At 35.0% G+C, this 19,198-nt stretch overlaps 1 protein-coding gene across 3 annotated transcripts in view; it reads left to right on the plus strand.

Moving 5' to 3' along the window:
- The window catches only part of SESN3 (sestrin 3), a 76,771-nt gene that overhangs the window by 49,049 nt on the left and 8,524 nt on the right, over positions 1 to 19,198 (plus strand). For all 3 annotated transcript variants that reach the window (XM_077113203.1, XM_077113204.1, XM_077113205.1), the window contains 8 exons: positions 684 to 749; positions 4,039 to 4,236; positions 5,706 to 5,888; positions 10,391 to 10,627; positions 12,060 to 12,234; positions 15,941 to 16,059; positions 16,853 to 17,043; positions 17,907 to 18,051. In XM_077113203.1, the coding sequence (XP_076969318.1) occupies positions 684 to 749; positions 4,039 to 4,236; positions 5,706 to 5,888; positions 10,391 to 10,627; positions 12,060 to 12,234; positions 15,941 to 16,059; positions 16,853 to 17,043; positions 17,907 to 18,051 (1,314 nt within the window). The remainder of the gene's footprint in view (positions 1 to 683; positions 750 to 4,038; positions 4,237 to 5,705; positions 5,889 to 10,390; positions 10,628 to 12,059; positions 12,235 to 15,940; positions 16,060 to 16,852; positions 17,044 to 17,906; positions 18,052 to 19,198) is intronic.

The following is a 19,198-nucleotide window of genomic DNA, read 5'->3' on the forward strand; positions in this document are numbered from 1 at the left end:
AAAACATTTTTCAATTAAAAAATATTTAACAACTTAAAAAAAAGTAATTAGCACTTACACATACCATTTACAGTCTACCATTGTAATATTAACAGACTTACAAGTGGAGCAATAAGAATTGTTGTATTCTCCATTTTTTAAATGAAATTAACTTCTATATCGCCAAGCTTTCTCTTTCCCTTAAAGTGTCAAAACTTCGTATTAAGCATGATTATTGCTCTTTTATTCACAGGAAAACCACTGGCCAGATAAATTGCTTTGGGGGAGTTTCGTGTAATCCTCTTTGAATTTAACCTTTCCTTTAACTTCCACATTCACGTGTAACAGTGTACAGTTACTAGTATACCATTAGAGACCATTTATTATGGAGGTCAGTGGCTTTTAGTCTTACCAACTATGGGCTAAAAAGCTACAGTGTTGTAGAATATAACTGAGAGAAGTGACACTTTGGGGAACCTCCCGTGCACCGCCCTGTGGTGGGGTAAACTCCCACTGTCTCACCTGTATGGTAGCCCGAGCAGTCTTCTTCAGTTTGACACCCACCACTTATTTTGGTTTCACATAAATGCTATTTATTTAGTTGTTTGATCTATTTACTTTGGTACTTTAGTGTTAAATATGCTCCAATTTAACTTTTCATAGGAAGTCATCATTAATACAGAGAAATTTTCTTTTAAAAACAGGATAAAAGAATCAGAGTATCTCCGCCTTTGACAAGAGGACCAAGTGCCTTTATTCCAGAGAAGGAAGTAAGTGTATGTGTGTGTCTTCAAGTGCAAGAAATAATGACTTAATTGTTTCAAAGAATATCTCCACCTTGAAAATAGAAGTAAAAATGTGTTCTGCTCTTGAGTTTATTTCAGTGTCAGAAAATGACAGATATTTTCTTTTCAACTTCACTTAAACATGCAGATGTACCATGATCTACCTCATTATTTTAAAGTTAGGTAGTACTACAAGGTTACAACAGTATAAATTTAACCATCTTTGACTTCAAATTTAACTTTTCTGATCAGTGCTCTGAGATAAATAAAATCTGATGTTAACCTTAAGATTTTAAGTTGCAAAATAGCCACTGTTTCATGATGATTGTAGGTTACATAAATATTAAGAAAATATACTTTGAAATGAAAAAGTGAATGTCCCAACTAAGCCTATTAAATAAATAAAATGTGATGTTACATCACTAATGGTAGTTAACTCTTTTCACTTGGTGAGATGTCGCATGATCTCTAACTTAAGTTGGCACCCATTTTTGGATAAGTGGGGTCAAAGGAGTAAATGCAAGTAAGAGAGATTATAAAATGACATCAAGGAGACTATAATAAATAAAAGGGCTCTGCTGTGTATATACATGTCTAGGAAAGATCACATCAAAGTATAGCACCTTCTAGATTCCTAAATGCCTTTCAGATAAGTTTGGGCTAAGAAAAGATTAACAGCCGCAGACTGAGCAGTTTTTATCTGCTTCAAGGAGTTATTAATTCATATTAAATGCTAATTACTATAAAGCTATCATTTATCTTCAAGCACCAGGATTATTTCTATATTGTTCTGAAACTAGTCCACAGACATTCATAGGATACCTACTCTGTGCCTGGTATTGTCTTAAGAGAAGGGACTAAACTCATAAAATATAGAATATAGGTTGCCAGGATATAGAATGAGGCTAAAGAATGGAGAGCGGTTACTAAATATGTGCCAACTGTTTAGCTAGGTTAAGCGTAAATGTTTGGAAAGGGACAGATGACAGCAGCGCATTATTGTGAGACTAATTACTACTGCTGAATGGTGTGTGGATATGGTAGAAATGGGAAGTTCAGAGTCATGTATGTCACCAGAAGGAAAGTTGAAGTTTAAAACTTGGTAAAGTATAACACAATGTCGTGGACAATGTCTGTGATTAACTGCACAAACATTAAAAAGTTCTTTCATGAACTAGAACAAATGTATGACACTATTAGGAGTTAATGATAGAGGGGTTTATGGGGGAAAATATACCTATTGCAAACTATGCACTATAGTTAACATTTTTAATTTTTAATGTTCTTTCATCACCAGTAATAAATGTACTGCATCTATACTATGAGTCAGTAATGGGAGGGGGCAATAAGGAGTATAGGAGAATTGGGGTTTTCTTTTTATTTCTTTTCTGGAGTAATGAAAATGTTCTAAAATTGATCATGGGATTTTATGCACAACTATGTGATGATACTCTGAGCCAGTGATTGTATACTTCAGATGGTTTGTATGATGTGTGAACATATCTCAATAAAACTGCATTTTTTAAAAAAGAAAGGATTAGTAAAATTAGAGTGCTAGATCATTGCCAGAGTCAGCAGATCCTTCATCTTCATATCACTTTTTAGTGACCTTATTACTTAATGAAAATTTCAAAGCAGTAATGTTTCAGTACAGGAAAGCAGCCAGTCTGGGTGGTGACCAGGCATTAGAGAAACTACTGTACCTCTGTCTATATTCCCTTTATATAGCTTAGAGGCTGCTCTTAGTGGAGTGATGGCCTTGATACATATAGAGTCTTACTGAAACATGGTCATTTTCACATTCTATATTTGAAGATAATCTGGTGTCCAGAGGCTACCACCGTTTTCAGAATCTGCTGCATCACATGAAACTGTTCATGTGTCTTAGTCATCCAGGTAGAAGAAACTTATGCAGGGGAAAGCAAAATGAAAGCAACAGATACTCTACCCCTAATTGTTTGTGGTTCATTTGGAGTTTCTTATAATTTAAACTATCACTTGGTCCCTGTAGTAGACATAATGGGAGGAAATGAGCAAATGAAAATATACCTGGCTTTATAATGCGCTGAAATGAAATTTCCTCTTTTTTATATACCATTGTAATTAATATTTCCTCACAATTTTATACTTGGTATTTCATTCTTACATGACATGTCCTTCAGGATTAAATTTCCTTCAGTCAGTAGTGTGATTTTTTTTTAAATTTATACTTATTTTTCAGAAAATATTGTGAAGCCAGCCTTTAAGGGTAAGCAGAGGTTCTTAATCACAGTGTGGATATTGGGGGAGACCGTTAGTCTGGAATTTAGGAGACCTCAATTCTAGACCAGGCTCTGCTGTTAACTACGTATGTGAGCTTAAATTTAATCTTAGATAGCTTTATTCATCTCTAAACTAAGAAACATACCTTTCTTAAGCCTACAGCTCTAAATCTAAACTACCAATAAATAAAGAACCAATCTAAAACTATGCATCTCGTGTCCACTAATTCCCACTGAGCCAGGTCTTTTTACAGGGTGCTAATAAGCTCTTAACACCTTCAGAGCCAAGTCTTGGTTTGATGCCCAAACTGTCATTGTGCATAAAGCTATATCTAAATAATCTGTCTTTTAAAAAGATCTTTTGATTTCCTAGGATGGAGAAAGTCCATTTTTTAAATAGCTTACCTTGTTCCTAGTAATTTATATGATGGGCCCACATTAGGAATGTCAGCATTCTAGTATCCTTATTAACTTTTTAATTAACACTTTCCTACAAATTGTATTTTTCCTCTATCCCTAGAAGAGCTTCAGAAAGCTTTTTTTTTCCTGCTAAATGACAAAAGCAAGCAAAAGGTCAGACTGAAAGTATTTGTCTAGAGATAATGTGATTATTTATCTTCATAAACTGTTAAGATAAAATTGTAAATTTATGTAATCAAATGCCACTGCTTTTACCTCACCACAAATTAATGTGACAGTGGCCAGGGAGTAGGCCCTGAAAATCTGCCTAAGCTCCTGGCAAAACAGATGGAAGCTGCTTTTCTCCAATTTCATAGCTGTGTGTATAATGTTTGATAATTTAGCATTTGTTGTTTAATAAATGTGTTGATATCAGAGCCAAAAATGAATGGCACTTTCTTTTTTATTTCTGTTTCTGGTATGAGCAACTTCATAATACCAGTCTCTGTTAATATCAAAAGAACACTCATTTGTTCCAGTAGTGGCATAATTTTATGTAAACCAAGGGTGTGTTTACTTCTCAACATTGTTTTTCTCTGCTGTTTGGTTATAAGGTTGTCCAAGCAAACACAGTGGATGAACGTACTAACTTTCTTGTGGAAGAATACTCCACATCTGGCCGTCTGGACAACATCACACAGGTCATGAGCTTGCACACTCAGTACCTGGAGTCTTTCCTGCGGAGCCAGTTTTACATGCTGCGCATGGACGGTCCCCTTCCTCTCCCATACAGGCACTACATTGCAATAATGGTAAGCGCTTACTTTCGTATTTTCCCCGGATTTCATCTCTTCTTCACTCTTTTCCTTTTCTAAAATTGTGTGTGTTTGTGTGTGTAGAGTTAAGTGTAACTTTATGGAAATGATAACTGCAGAAGCCTGTGACCTTTTGGATAGCACATCCCTTGGAAACATACAGCCACTTAATATACCGAATGTTTCTCATTTAATTTTCAGTAAACACATTTTCCATATTTACTCTCTTATGATTAAAGAACTTGTAGGGTCTAAAATGATATCCCATGAGTGTTGTTTGTGCTGTTACTATCTTGTTTTTATTATTAATAAAAAACAGGTTGTTGGTATTTTATTTAGTTGTTTTCTACATGAAGACTATCACTCCTCTGGTGAAATTAGAGAAAAAGTATCAGCACTAGCGAAGGATCTGCCTAAGGGAAGAATTCTTAAGTGAATTATAACACTTCTAAATATAGGACTTGTTACAAACTATTTAATGTTATTTGGAGGCGAGGCAGGGAGGGGAGACTTATAAATCGGGCTGATAAGTAGCAGGAATGAGAAAGGGTAGAAAGAAACATTGCTGTAGTTGGACTATTACTGCTAAAAGTACCTATATTTGGAGAGGTTAGTGGAACAGCTGGGCTGACTTGGCTACCAGAGCTAACCAGGAGTTAGCAGACCAGTTGTTAACAAGTTCGATTTGGTATCTCTTATGCTCTCAGTAAAGTTTTAAGCAACAACAATAGAAAAGCTCTGGGCAGCATTCTGTGTTTCATTGAATGAAGAATTTCACGGAGACTAAATTTTAGCTTAAGGTTTTGGTGACGGGCTGAAAGTAGATCGAGAATGACCACAACTGAGAGAGATACAAGATGTAGAGAACAGAAAGAATACAACAGTATTATTTTACTTGGAAGTAGCCCTGAGGAAAGGAGAGATCAAAACTCTGCTTTGCATGGATTTATCAGATTATCAGTATTAAAGCTGATTCTCGCTGCATCAGAAGGAGTCACTGAGTTTCGGTTTCATCTTAATAGGGTGAGGTGCATAATATGACTGAAATCACAATTACCTTCAAATAAAGAAGATAAGAGAAGTACCCCTATTAGCATAAATTCTGAATTGGCAGAATACAAGTTAGAGACTCTATTATGTCTAAAATAGAATGCACTGGATATTATTTACCATAATGAAAAATGGACACTATTTCCTCATTGTAGCTAGAAAGTGGGCTCTTGATGGACCTAAGCCAACTTCTAAATGAGGAAGTAATTGGCTTCTTATGGCATTTATTCACTTATACACATATCAGATTCAAGAATCTATTGCAGCCTTGTAATGGAATTTTTAGAAGAAGGGATATCATCTAAAAGAATTATTGACTATAAAATTAACTCAATCTAAATTATTCATTTAGAAAAAAGTGGAATGAGACTATATCATGATTGTTTCATCATGAACTCTTTTTGTGTGTGTTTTAGGCTGCAGCTAGACATCAGTGTTCTTACTTAATAAACATGCATGTGGATGAATTTTTAAAGACTGGAGGTATTGCTGAATGGCTGAATGGTTTGGAATATGTACCACAAAGACTGAAAAATCTTAATGAAATAAATAAGCTGCTAGCACACCGACCCTGGCTGATCACGAAAGAGCACATTCAGGTACTGAGTGTTTTTGTTTTTAATAAAAAAAGGACGTTTACTAATGATTCTAACTAAATGGTTAATTTTTAGTTAAGTATTTTGCTTAAGACTTAATTTTAAAAACTTACATGTTAGGAACATGGAAAATAAAAAATAATGTATTAATATGTGTACAAAGATAAATGTAGAAAGTCAGTGGGGTTTAATTCAAGTAAAAAATAAATTAATAAATAAATAGTTCTGTTTAAGTAATCAGTAATTAGCTTGTACAAGCACTTTAGTGAATGACTATGAGAAAAGTTGATTCCTATTTTGAAGCAGTAGATAGAACAAAAGCAATTACCCTAAAATGATAGGATACCTGAGTTGTAGTTCCCTACTGTTAGTTTACAAGTTTGTGACTTTTAGGAAATTCACCTCTACAGGCTTTAGTTCTCTCTGTAAAATCAGGGGCTGGATTAAATGAGTTCTAAACTCTTTTCTAGGTCTGACGTTTCATGATTTTAAGATTCTCAAAAAAACAGGTTTGCAAATAAAAAGTGTCTTGCCACCTGGCGTATGAATGCTTAAATCCCAATTTAAAAGGCTTAAATAAGAAATAGAGATGCAATTAGCTAGTGCACTTGTACTTTAAAAAGACCTTTCATCAAGGGCCTCCAAGGTGAGGTGATCATGCCCTGAGTCTGGTGCATGGTAAGTGTTCAATAAATAGTAGCTATGCTCTAAATTACTATCAGTAGAAGCATCAGTTATTTAAAGTCTCTGCTTCTAATGCATAAAAATGTCCTTGTTTCTTTGATCCTCTTATTTTACTACACTTTTGTTAGTTATTTGCCCAGTTACTTAACCAAATTTAGCTTGAGTCAGTCCTCACACTTTCAGGTTTTGATGTATCTATCTGGGGATCTGTGAAGCATAACCCTATCCCGAGGATTATGTTCTTGTTTGATAATACGTCAGTGACATAAAGAAATTGATCATTATTTTTATGTTATATATTGATTGCTTTGTGCCAGACAGCCTTGGTGAGTCTGAGGAAGATAAAGACCTTTCCCTTAAACGTGCTTGGAGTGTTGGGGAGGAGAAGCAGGGAAGTAAAGATAATACAGTGCATTAGTGTTGTAGGGGTTGTACAGGTAAAGGGAATTAGATCACAAAATTGTCAGTGGGAGTAGGAAAAAGTTTCATGTAAGAGGTAACATTTGAACAGATATCAAAGAATAAGTAAAAGCTCCCAAGTAGAGGAGAGCATTCCTCATAGAGAATGGAGTACACAGTATTACAAAACACTAGAAGAATGGCTAACAGCTTGGGGTTACTGAACTATAGGGATATTTATATAAGGTGAGGGATGGGAAATAGAAAAAAATGGGACATATGGTAAGATTCGGTGAATATTGAATTAAAGAATTTTGGTTTTATCCTTAGAAAGTTATGGCTCCACTTTATCTGAGATTCAACCAAGATTCCAGGTACTATTATAACTTTCTAGAAATCTACAACCTCCAGATGGGTTTGTAGGTCAGATAAGTCCTGAAACCCAGAGGGGACAGCCACTCTAGAACATCGGCTGGCTCCATCCCCATCCCATATTATCGACAGCCCTTTCCAACATGAAAAAGTTAGAATGGGCATAGCCCAAATACCCCTAAAGAATGACAGAAAGATCAAAGAAGAAGGTGGAGTTATAACAGAGTAGATAGGATTTAACAAACGATTACGACTAGTGAATCATTATATTGTTATTTCTTTTAGTCTCCAGTGTCTTAGAGCAGCCAGAAGGAACAATTTTAGGTTTTTTCCTAAAATTGGAACTGTAGCCCATACCAAACTCTGAAATCTGTTCTATAACTAATTGTTGCACTGTGCTTTGAAATTTATTGCTTTTTTGTATATATGATATTTTTCACTATAAAAAATTTAAAAAAAAGAAAGTTATGGCCCCAGGGGGTGCATGAGTCTTTCAAAATAGTAGAAAATATATACATGTGTACATGTATTCTTATCTCATCCTTTAAAATTTCTGTATTTGAATGTTTTATAATATTAGTATTATAGCATGTTATATAATGATTCTATATAAAATATATATGTATATTAATTAAGTGAATTTATAAATAATATACATATTAGTGGGAGTTGGGCCGCCAATTGTTACTGTTGGAAGTATATACAATCAAAAGAATTTGAAGAGGGCGGGCCATGGTGGCTCAGCAGGCAGAGTTCTCACCTGCCATGCCAGAGACCCGGGTTCGATTCCCAGTGCCTGCCCATGTGAGAAAAAAAAAGAGTTTGAAGAGCACTGTGGTTGAGACTCAAGAATCATTAAAAGTATTTGAGCAGAGTTGTGACATGCATATTTGGTGATTTGGAAGATAAATTACAAATGGTACAGAGTAGAAAGAAGCAGGGAGGCGAGTCATAAAACAGTGAGAATAATCTACCTGAGAGGTGATGAAAAAAAAAGCACTAAGGAGATAAAATGAAGGGATCAGACCAGAAGGATATTCTGCATGAGAATAAATAGGGCTTAGTGACTGCCAGGATCTGAGGATGGTGAAAGGGAATACATAGGAAAATGGTTCTAAAGATTCCACTTTGGTGATGGCGCAAAAGGCAATGCCAGGGAATGAGATGAGCACACAAAGGCCTGAGCTCAGAAGACAATGACGTCCAGTTGATGAGGCCCAGTTACAGGTCTGTAGCTTAAGGTACAGGGTGAATTGGAAACAAAATTGGATAGTTGCTGACAGATAAGCAAAGGCCATATTGAAGGATGGAATGATCCATCCAGGGAGATACTATACAAGGAAAGAAGATCATGGGTAGAAGAGGGCAAGCCAACATTTTGGAGGTAAGTAGGAGATGAAGCCATGAGGGAGATGGAAAGAGACCATCTCAGGGTAGAGGGAGTTCCACCACCCCCCCACCCCAAAATTAGAATTGCTGAAGTCAAGGAAAATTAATTTCAAGAAAGGAAGAGGTGAGCAACAGTTTAAATTTTGCTGAGATTTAGCTATTTGGAGGTCATATGTGACCGTTGTAAATGTAGTTTCAGGAGTTTACTTGAAAAAGAAACCAGATTATAATGATTTTAATGAAGCAGGGTTCAGGGTTGAAAATGAGGTGAGAAATTAGAGATGATGAGTATTGACTATCCTTTTGGGTTTAATGCTAATCCTACAGAGATTGGCATTGTAAATTCTGTCAGTCATTTTGGAAAGCTCTGGCATTATCAAAAGTTATAAAAATATTCATATCTTTGCCCTAGAAATCCTATTAGAAAGTACTCCTAAAATACGGGCAAAGCTATAGCATTTGCTTTTTGTAGTTGAAAATAAACAAAATTATTTAGAAGCAATTGTGACTGTGTGACAATAAGAGAATGAATTAGTTATATATATCCTTTGATGTACAGTAGCCCATGCTTAAAAATTTACATGATAGTATAGTTTCATGAAAACTGCAGGCCAAAATGTGATGCTTGAAGAGCAAGAAAGTATAGATATATGATCTGATTATAACTATATAATTATGCTTATAAAAGTAAAATGTAAAAGTTATATTAGGGTGATGGGATATGACTGATGATATCTCCTTATTGTTTTGATCTTTTAGTTATATACTATATATGTGTGTATGTAGTTAAATAATGAGAGTAAGGCAAAACAAAGCTGGGTTTTTTTTTTAAGAAGTGAAATGAGCCAAGTGAGTTTTAGATTTTGAAGGGGGAGAGAGGAGCAAGAAGTACACACACACACGCACACACACACCCCTGAGAGAGAAAAAAAGAGAGAGAGAGAGAGAGAGAACTGATGGGAAGGAAACCTTAATGGATTAATTAATTGGTGCAATTGGCTCCTGGAGAAGGTGGGGTAGGGGAATTACTGTTTTTAATGGCTTGAATTGTGATTCCATAATTCACCTATAAGGTTAAGTAAACTAGCTTATGAGAAAGTGCTTTGAAGTTTTAAAAATTCTTATTCAAATGTGAGGTAGTATTCTTTAGTTGCTATCATCTGCTGTAGAGTCTTTCTCAATCAGAGAGATATTTAAAAGATAACAAAACTGGCTTAATGAATTTGATTTTTATTTGATTTTATGGGAAGAAGTATCCAAAAGCCTTAAATGAATGGCTTTGCTAGATAATCTGTAAGATCCCTTCTAGCCTCAATGTCCTATGAATCTCTAAAGAATCTCATTAAAATAGCGTAATAAGTACAGGTGCATTGAAAGCAAAAGTTTCATTGTGTATATATATATATATATATATATATATATATATATATAAAGGATTTAATAAAAGGAACATAATTATATTGTTAGATTTGATAGTTTTAATTTTGCATTATTCTACCAAAGCTATGTGTTTAATATACATAGAAGCAGTTTTAAAGGGAGTTTTAAATATTATTACTATAAATGAATATATGAAATTTGGTAGATTTTCAATGCTTTGTAAAATTGCTTGTAGCATTCTTTGATTTTAACATTTGTTCTTATTTGCTTTCTCATCTCAGAAACTTGTCAAAACTGGAGAAAATAATTGGTCTCTGCCTGAACTTGTGCATGCCGTGGTCCTACTGGCACATTATCATGCCCTGGCAAGCTTTGTTTTTGGTAGTGGCATCAACCCAGAGAGAGATCCAGACATCTCCAATGGATTCAGGCTGATATCAGTCAACAATTTCTGCGTCTGTGATCTCGCCAATGACAACAACATAGAGAATGCATCCCTTTCAGGCAGCAACTTTGGGGTCGGTTGTTGTTGTTTTACCATTTTTTGTTACTATATTTGTTACTATGTTTTCTTTCTTTCTTTTTTTATAGGCAGAGTTTGTTGCTAGTACTTGTGCTTCCCGTTCCTGTTCGCACCTCTGTGTGGTCAGGTGTCCCGCCAGAACCTAAGCTAGGAATCACAGTCTGCTTCTGTCTATATGAGTGGACTGTCATGAGCCAAAAAAACATGGATCTTAATGTCTCTGGGGTCTGGTTTATTATTGGATTGTTGCCTATGGAGCATACAATTTCATATAAATTTGAACCCATACCTGTCCTAAGGGTATTTCTGTTTTCAGCTTAATGTCTAATTATGGATGAAAAGAGTTTCTTCCTCATTAAAATGAAATTTAGGATACCCAGGAGGTCCAAGGGGAAGTCATCTTAAGATCATAGATATTTTTCAGGATCCATTAATTCATATCTATGTAGACTTAGATCACAGCCAGCAGACTTGTCAAGAGGCTTGCTGGTCATCATCAGCCATTTATTAGACATTTAAGCTTCTAACTAAGTCAGTTAACCTCTCCAGGGTTCAGCCTCCTTTGTGTAAAATGAAAGCTAACATGGAAAGAATCTTGGCCATAATCCTGGCTTTGCCAGTTTCTTTTGTTTGTTTTTCTTTTGTGATATTGAACATTTTTTCTTTTTTTCTTAATTTTACAACTGCTCCCCTTTCTTCTCTGTCCCCCATCATCTAATCTGTAATTATGCTAATCTGCTTTCTATCACTATGAATTTGCTATTTCAAGTCATCTCTTTTGAGATGACTATGCTTTCATTATTATTTTTGCTTTGAACTTCTTCACATGAAAAATATTTAGAGATAAGTTGTTCTCAAAAATTGAAATAATTTTGCTTACTTTTTATTACTGTAAAAATCTAACTAGTACTTGATGTTCTGGTTTTTCTTAGAAAGATTTTTGAAACAAATAGGCATTATTACAAATTACAAAGACCAAAACAATGATGCATTCTAGTGATCACAAGCTTTTGATGTTAGACCCTTTGAACAGCAGATCCCAGAATAATGCATCCATGTCCATAAGATGTTGGAACAACCAGTAGGTATTTTATGGCAGCAAAAAGCAGAAAATTTGAGGCTTCCTCATTTTCTTATAAACTGTAATATAATATAATATGTAAAAATGCCAGAATTCTAGATTAATATACCTACATTTGTAAGTAATTTAGGAAATGTCTGTATTTATAACTGAAGCAAAAAAAAAAAAATGGTGCTTCTAAAAATGTTTGAATCTGTCATGATTTCCTTTGGTGTTTGGAAAACCTACTTAGAAGCTTAACAACTGTGTCAATGCCACTGTACAGAATAAGGTTTCCATTGAGAGATGGAAACATTTATTTGAGCAATTTTTAATGATAATGACATCCAGTATCCTCTGGTTATAGATTGTGGACTCTCTGAGTGAGCTAGAGGCCTTAATGGAAAGGATGAAAAGACTTCAAGGAGAAAGGGAAGATGATGAGGCATCTCAGGAAGAAATGACCACTCGTTTTGAGAAAGAGAAGAAAGAAAGTCTTTTTGTGGTCTCCGGAGATACTTTTCACTCATTTCCTCATTCAGGTGCTTTTTTTTTTTTTTTTTTTTTTTGCATTCTTCTCTGCCTTTTAGTTGTTCTTAGAACGCTGACAGAAAAACCTTCAGTATTTTCCATATGGATATATAAAAATGATTCTACTTCCACCTTCTTTTTAGTTCTCCTTCTCTACCTAATCCTAAAATGCTGCTTAATGCTTTCCCTCTTAGGCTGGTATATCTTTGAATATATTTCAGGTCCAGTTGAGAGGAACTTCTAGCTTTATAGTAAATTATTTATTTTTATGTCATTATGAACAATACCAATTAGTTGTTCCAAATTCTGTGTCTCCTCAAGTCATTTAATTTGTCATTTAGCTAAGCCATAGCTGCCTGGATCTTCACATGCTTTATGATCTTCGATTGTAGATGGGGCATTTTAACATCTTACTAATGTTGTTTTGCAGATTTATTTCCTTCCCTTATCTAAGATTTTGAATCTACTTGTATTAGCTGTGAAGATCCCTTTTTGGATATGGGACTTCCCTTTGAAATCAAGTCCCTAAACTGAAGGTGGGATTACATTTCTACTTAGAGCTATATTTGAGAGCCAGGCAGATAGGCAGTTTGTCAGACTGCACATTCTGCTTCTCCCCAGCAAATGGCACTCTTGAGCTTCTAGTCACCTTGGGTCCACCAGATGCAATATCTAGCAGCCAGTCAGGGCATTCAGTCTATTATCTTCCATGTTCATTGCTCTCAGCTATACAGCCAAAGGGAAATGTTCCCAAGCCAGCGGTGGGGGTAGGTGGAGTCATGACCAAGTACATTAACCCATTCACTCCATTCCAGTTTCTTCAGGTTTTCTCTGAGGGCCTCCCTGTATAGGGTAGAAGACCCTCTATAATCACTTGCACCCTGAAACCACTGACCTGGTCATTTTTCTGTCACATCTCTCATTGTTGTACAGAGATGGCATGAAATCAGCCTCTCCTATTCTGCCATCTTGCCAGAAGTCTGATAGCACATTTTAAAAATGTATCTATATATATGTAACTGTACTGTTTTTTAGCAGTTTCAGCAATTGCTACAATTATGAAAAACTATGAAAATAGTTCCATCTATCATCCATAATTTAATTAGGCTTTTTCCAATACTACCTTGTATTAATATCCTACATTCGTTATAATTCATGAGAAATCATTTTTATACTTATACTATTAATTACAGCCCATTGTCTACAATAGAGTTCACTCAGTTGTTCAGCCCTATGCTTTCTCTTTTAATTTTTATTTTAGTAATATATAGATCCTAAAGTTTCCTCTTCTGACCATATTCACCTACACAGTTCAGTGATGTTAATTATACTCACAAAAATATGGTACCATCACCACCATCCATTTCCAAACTTTTACCATCAGCCTAAACAGAAAATCTGTGCAAATAAGGATGAACTCCCCAATTCTCTAACGCCACTGTATCTTCTGGAAATATTCTAGAATATTAGAATATTCTAGATTCTAACTCTCAGTGTTTGCTTACTCTATATAGAATATTCTATATATATTTTCTATATCTATAATTGAATATTTTAAATTCTAACTCTACATGTTGCTAACGCTACATACTAACTTACCATACTTGGTTCATAACAGTGAAATCATACAGTATTTGTCCTTTTGTGCCTAGCTTATTTCACTCAACATAATGCTTTCAAGGTTCTTCCATGTTGTCACATGCATCAGGACATCATTCTTTTTTACAGCAGAATAATATTCCATCATATGTATACACCACATTTTTTAATCCATTCATCTATTAATGAACTTGCGTTGCTTCCATCTTTTGGCAATTGTGAATAATACCACTATAAATATCAGTGTGGAAATATCTGTTCAAGTCCCTGATTTCACTTCTTCTGGGTACATACCTAGAGATGGGACTGCAAGATCATATGATAATTCTGTACTTAGCTTCCTGAGGAATTGTCACATTGTCTTCCACAGGGGCTGTACCATTTTACATTGCCACAAAATGAATGCATGTTCATATTTTCTCCATATCCTCTCCAAAACTTGTAGTTTTCTGTTTTTTCCATAGTGGTCATCCTAGTAGGTCTGAAATATCTCATCGTGGTTTTAATTTGCATTTGCCTAAAAGCTTGTGATGTTGAACATCTTTTCATGTGGTTTTTAACCATTCATATTTCCTCCTTGGAGAAATGTCTCTTGAAATCTTTTGCCCATTTCTTAATTGGGTTGCTTGTCTTTTTATTGTTGAGTTGTAAGATTTCTTTATATATTCTGGATAGTAAACCCTTATCAGATACATGGTGCTTTAGTTTGTTAATGCTGCCAGAAATGCAATATATCAGAAATGGGTTGGCTTTTATAAAGGGAATTTAAGTTACAAGTTCACAGTTCTAAGGCCATAAAAATGTTCAAACTAAGGCATCCAGGGAAAGATACCTTGAGTCAAGAAAAGCTTCTTGCTTCTGATGCCAGTGGTTTCCTCTCTAAGCATACTGTCGGCACAACTCTGGGTTCTGGCTTGCTTAGCATCTCATGGCAAGATACATGCAACATCTTCTGGGCTCTGCATCTCCAAATGTCTGTCCTGTCAGCACTCTGAGAGTCTCCAAATGTCTGTGTCTCTTTTAGCTCTCAGCGCTCTCCAAAATGTTTCCCCTTTTAAAGGACTCCAGTAAACTAAGACCCACCTTGAATGGGCAGTGTCACATCTCCATCTAATCAAAGGTCACAGTTACTGTCAGGTGTGGCAGATCTCCATAGAAACAATCCAGTCAAAGTTTCCACCCTAAACAGTAGATCTTCCCTCATAAGATTGCATTAGGAAAGAAAATATGGCTTTTCTGGAGTGCATAACTATTTCAAATCAGCACACATGGTTTCTAGATATTTTCTCCCATTGAATTAGGTTGTTTTTCCACTTGCTTGTCTTACCACTTTTGTGACAAAGTCCTTTGATTCACCAAAGTTTTTATTTTGCAGAGGTTCCAATTATCTGTGTTTTCTTTTGTTGCTTTCGCTTTGGGTATATGCTCTTATTTTTCTAGTTCCTGTAGGTATGAGGCTTGCTCTCTGATTTGACATCTAATATGCATTGGGCATATTAACTTTTTCAGAGGTGAATTTTTAATATTATCAAGTACACAGAAGTCAACTGATATTCTAAAATACTATAGTCTTCCTACCTTCCTTAATGCCACTTTAATAATTTTCAGCTAAAAAAAAAAGAGCTATATTGACATTTTTACTGAGTACATCTAAATGGAATGCCATCTAATTTTAGCAAAGTTTTAATTAAAATTAAATTCAAGAAAGGTGGTCTTTCACCTTCATCTCTCCTCATTCCTTACACCTTCAGTTTATTTCCCAGAGAGATCAAAAAATGTTTGAGCTTTGTACTTAGAGACCTATGCTTTCACCTTCTCTAAAGGAGTATAACTAGTGTATTCATCCTCAGCTACCACTGTTTAGATATTTCAATTCAGTCCATTTTTTTCCTAGATAACTATAGTTACATCTTAAGTATTACCAGTACTTGGTAATGAAATTACATTCAAAACTTTAGCAGTAGATATTTTATATGAATTTAAGGCATATCATGTAGTCAATAATGTAACTTCAGAAATGGCTGTGGAAAAGCCAAAAAGTGGATAAAAATGGAGTTCAGTTTCATTGTTTTAACTGTGTGGTTTCCTTAATACTAGTTCATTCATTAATGTCCTTAGATTTTGAGGATGACATGATCATAACAGCTGATGTTTCTCGATATATCGAAGACCCTGGTTTTGGGTATGAAGACTTTGCCAGACGAGGAGAAGAGCATTTGCCAACATTCCGAGCTCAGGTACAGGATGTCTTCGATTCAGAGAAACTATAGAATAAATACTGTCATTTTAACTGTTAAATATTGAAATGTAAATAAGCTGACTTGTGAAGAAATTGTTAGGTCATTTTGACAGTCAGTAAATCTTTTTATTATTTAACCTCGTTTTAGGCATAGGCTAATTTGATGTCCCAGTAGATAGATAATTATTTCAACTTTTTCCCCTTATGAAGGCAAAAGGAAACTGTCTTCCTTACTGGGTTACTTGCATTATTACATGGTAATTGCACAATATTCATACTGTTTTTTTGAGGAGACCGGGGAGGAAATCAAGTGATATTGGTCACATCTATAATAAAAAAGTGTTTGTAATAAGACCATCGGTAGTTATGGACTTAAGGACTGCCCCCTGGAAAACAACCACAGTAGTGATGTGGGTCCTGGCAAGGGTATGAGTTTAAATTAAGACAGACCCCTTTGCTTATTTCACATGATCTGCTGATTGTCCATTTCACTGATCTGTTTGGTTAAATAGTGATATTCCAAGTTCACCTGGGATCCTTCCAGATTAGAGCACAGTGTGTATACTCCCTGGTAGCCAGAGTTCATCCCTATCACACCAAACCCAGGACCCTACAGAAAACATCGTGGCATCCCAGGAAACAGGCTGTTATGAAGGGCCCTTAGTAAAGCTGCAAATTTAGAGTGTAATATTGAAGTATCTTCCCTTCCCTGCTTCAGTAGTTAACTTTAAGAAAACAGAGTTTAAGTGGAGAGTACCCATTTTGTAATTGGATGCGTTTTATGCTTTTAGGACTATACCTGGGAAAACCACGGGTTCTCCCTGGTGAACAGACTTTATTCTGACATCGGACATCTCCTTGATGAGAAGTTTCGGATGGTCTACAATCTCACCTATAACACTATGGCCACCCATGAGGATGTTGACACAACCATGCTGCGTAGAGCTTTATTTAACTATGTCCACTGTATGTTTGGAATCAGGTGTGTTCATTGTGGTGACAGTGTCATACATTTCTAAACGAACATTCTGACACAGATCTTACCTCCTGTTTGGATGTATGCGTTTCTGGAGAGAAAATATCACATGTGGACTTCTGATAAAAAGAAATTACTTCCATTTTGTAGAAAATCATTTTTATTTGTGAAGTGCCATGAATCTTAACACGGATGCACATATCAATACACTAGTAGTAATTTACTTAGAAGGGGAAAATGTGTCAGTAATCATTAGGGATAAAGAAAATCAGACTCAATCTGAAAATTCTTCCTAGAAGAATAGATTAGTTAAAAAGCATTTATTGTGCCTCTTTAGTACACTATAATAAATGCTGATTTGTTTAGATTTTTAAATTTATTTTTGAGAAGGTTATAGTTAGGGTACAAATCAAACTAAAAGAGACATTCTGCCATCAAAGCTTACAGTATGTTATTATCATGTATGAACAAAACAATGAAACATATTAGTCAATATAAATTATTGATGTTCCCCTCTCAGAGAAGCCTTCCTGCCCAGACAATTTAAAATCACGAGTCCTCCTCTCCCAACCCCCAGCTTCATCATTTCTCCGTAACAGCTGACACCATCTGACATACTATGTTTCTCTTATTTATTTTTTTTCCCTTTTGCCCCCATAGAATTTAAGTTCCATGAGGCCAGGTGTTTTTGACTACCTTGTTCACTAATGTGACGTGTATGTGGCACATAATAGACAGTCAGTTAATATTTGTTAAGTGAGTGAATGACTTTTGCTATTTCATTACCAGATGATGAATGTCTCTTATTAAAAATTTTAGAAATTAAGAATTTGATTATGTCATTATAAAGCTCTTATCATATTGCTTAGGTATGATGATTACGATTATGGAGAAGTTAATCAATTACTTGAACGAAGCCTGAAGGTTTACATAAAGACAGTGACCTGCTATCCTGAGAGAACTACGAAGCGCATGTATGATAGTTACTGGCGTCAGTTCAAGCACTCAGAAAAGGTAAATGTTTCATGACAACACTACACCATAGATGAATGTTCAATATAAGAAATAGTGATTAAGAAATTAAAAAATAGCATGTGATGTTATTAATAAATTAGTGCTATAGAACAAACGCATGGCATCATGTAGCTATCTTTAGTTTTGAAATGTTCTTTTAAATTCAGGGTTATTTAATATTAGATATTGAACTAAATTTTGGTCATGTGTTTTGCCCATTGTAACGTATAGAGTAAAAATCTAGCTTCAGCCTTTGAAAAGTTAGATTCAAATATTGATATTTTTTAAAAGTACATTTGGCAAATTATTGCCATTCTAATTAATTAATAGAAATCACACCTCCTGAGATGTTCTGTGGCCCAGAAGGCATATCTACCTAGAGATTCTTTAACTGTATTTATCCATTCAAGTTAACCATTAGAACAATATTTCACATTCCAGTTTGGAAAGTTGGTATTTTTACGGTATAATGTGGGACCTTTGAGCTAAATGTGTAATTACATAGAATACTTCTTTGAATTAAATGATAGAGATACTATTTAAGACCTATTACATCTTAAAAGGGTCTTTACAAAAATCATAGTTAATCGGAGCTGGCCTTAAATCTTGTGTCTTTTGACTTTTAAGTCCAGAATCTTGCCTTTATATCTCAGTTTCCTAGTTTGAGACTAAGAAAACCTTTTGAGTCTTTCTTTTATATCATAGTTTCCAAGTTTGAGAGTGAGAAAATCTTTTTATTGGCCTAACATTCACAATTAACTGTATGACTTGGACAGAGAATGTTATAGCCTCAATGCCTAACAGATTTTTTTTAAGTCTTCTAGGCAGTCAGACATCAGGTAAACACCTGTCTTACCTCCACTCCAGCACCTCTCCTGAGCAGACTTTTATGCCCTATTTATATGTTTGTAATAGATTTTCGTTCTTTCCTAAGTTGTATCTAGAAATTCCCTTTACTTATCAGAAGAATAAATCCAGCAATATATCTAACTTGTAGAAAGATACAAAACAATTTAAAATATCATAACATTTTCCTTTGTAATAAATTTTGGAAACACTTGTGTATTCATTTTAGCCTGTTAACTTGAGAATTATCCCTGAAAGAAGTTAGGTGTTTATTCACAGCTGTATCTGGAAGACTCTAGGG

The sequence above is a fragment of the Tamandua tetradactyla genome, chromosome 8 (genome assembly GCF_023851605.1).
Source record: "Tamandua tetradactyla isolate mTamTet1 chromosome 8, mTamTet1.pri, whole genome shotgun sequence".
In the NCBI taxonomy this organism is placed as follows: Eukaryota; Metazoa; Chordata; class Mammalia; order Pilosa; family Myrmecophagidae; genus Tamandua; species Tamandua tetradactyla.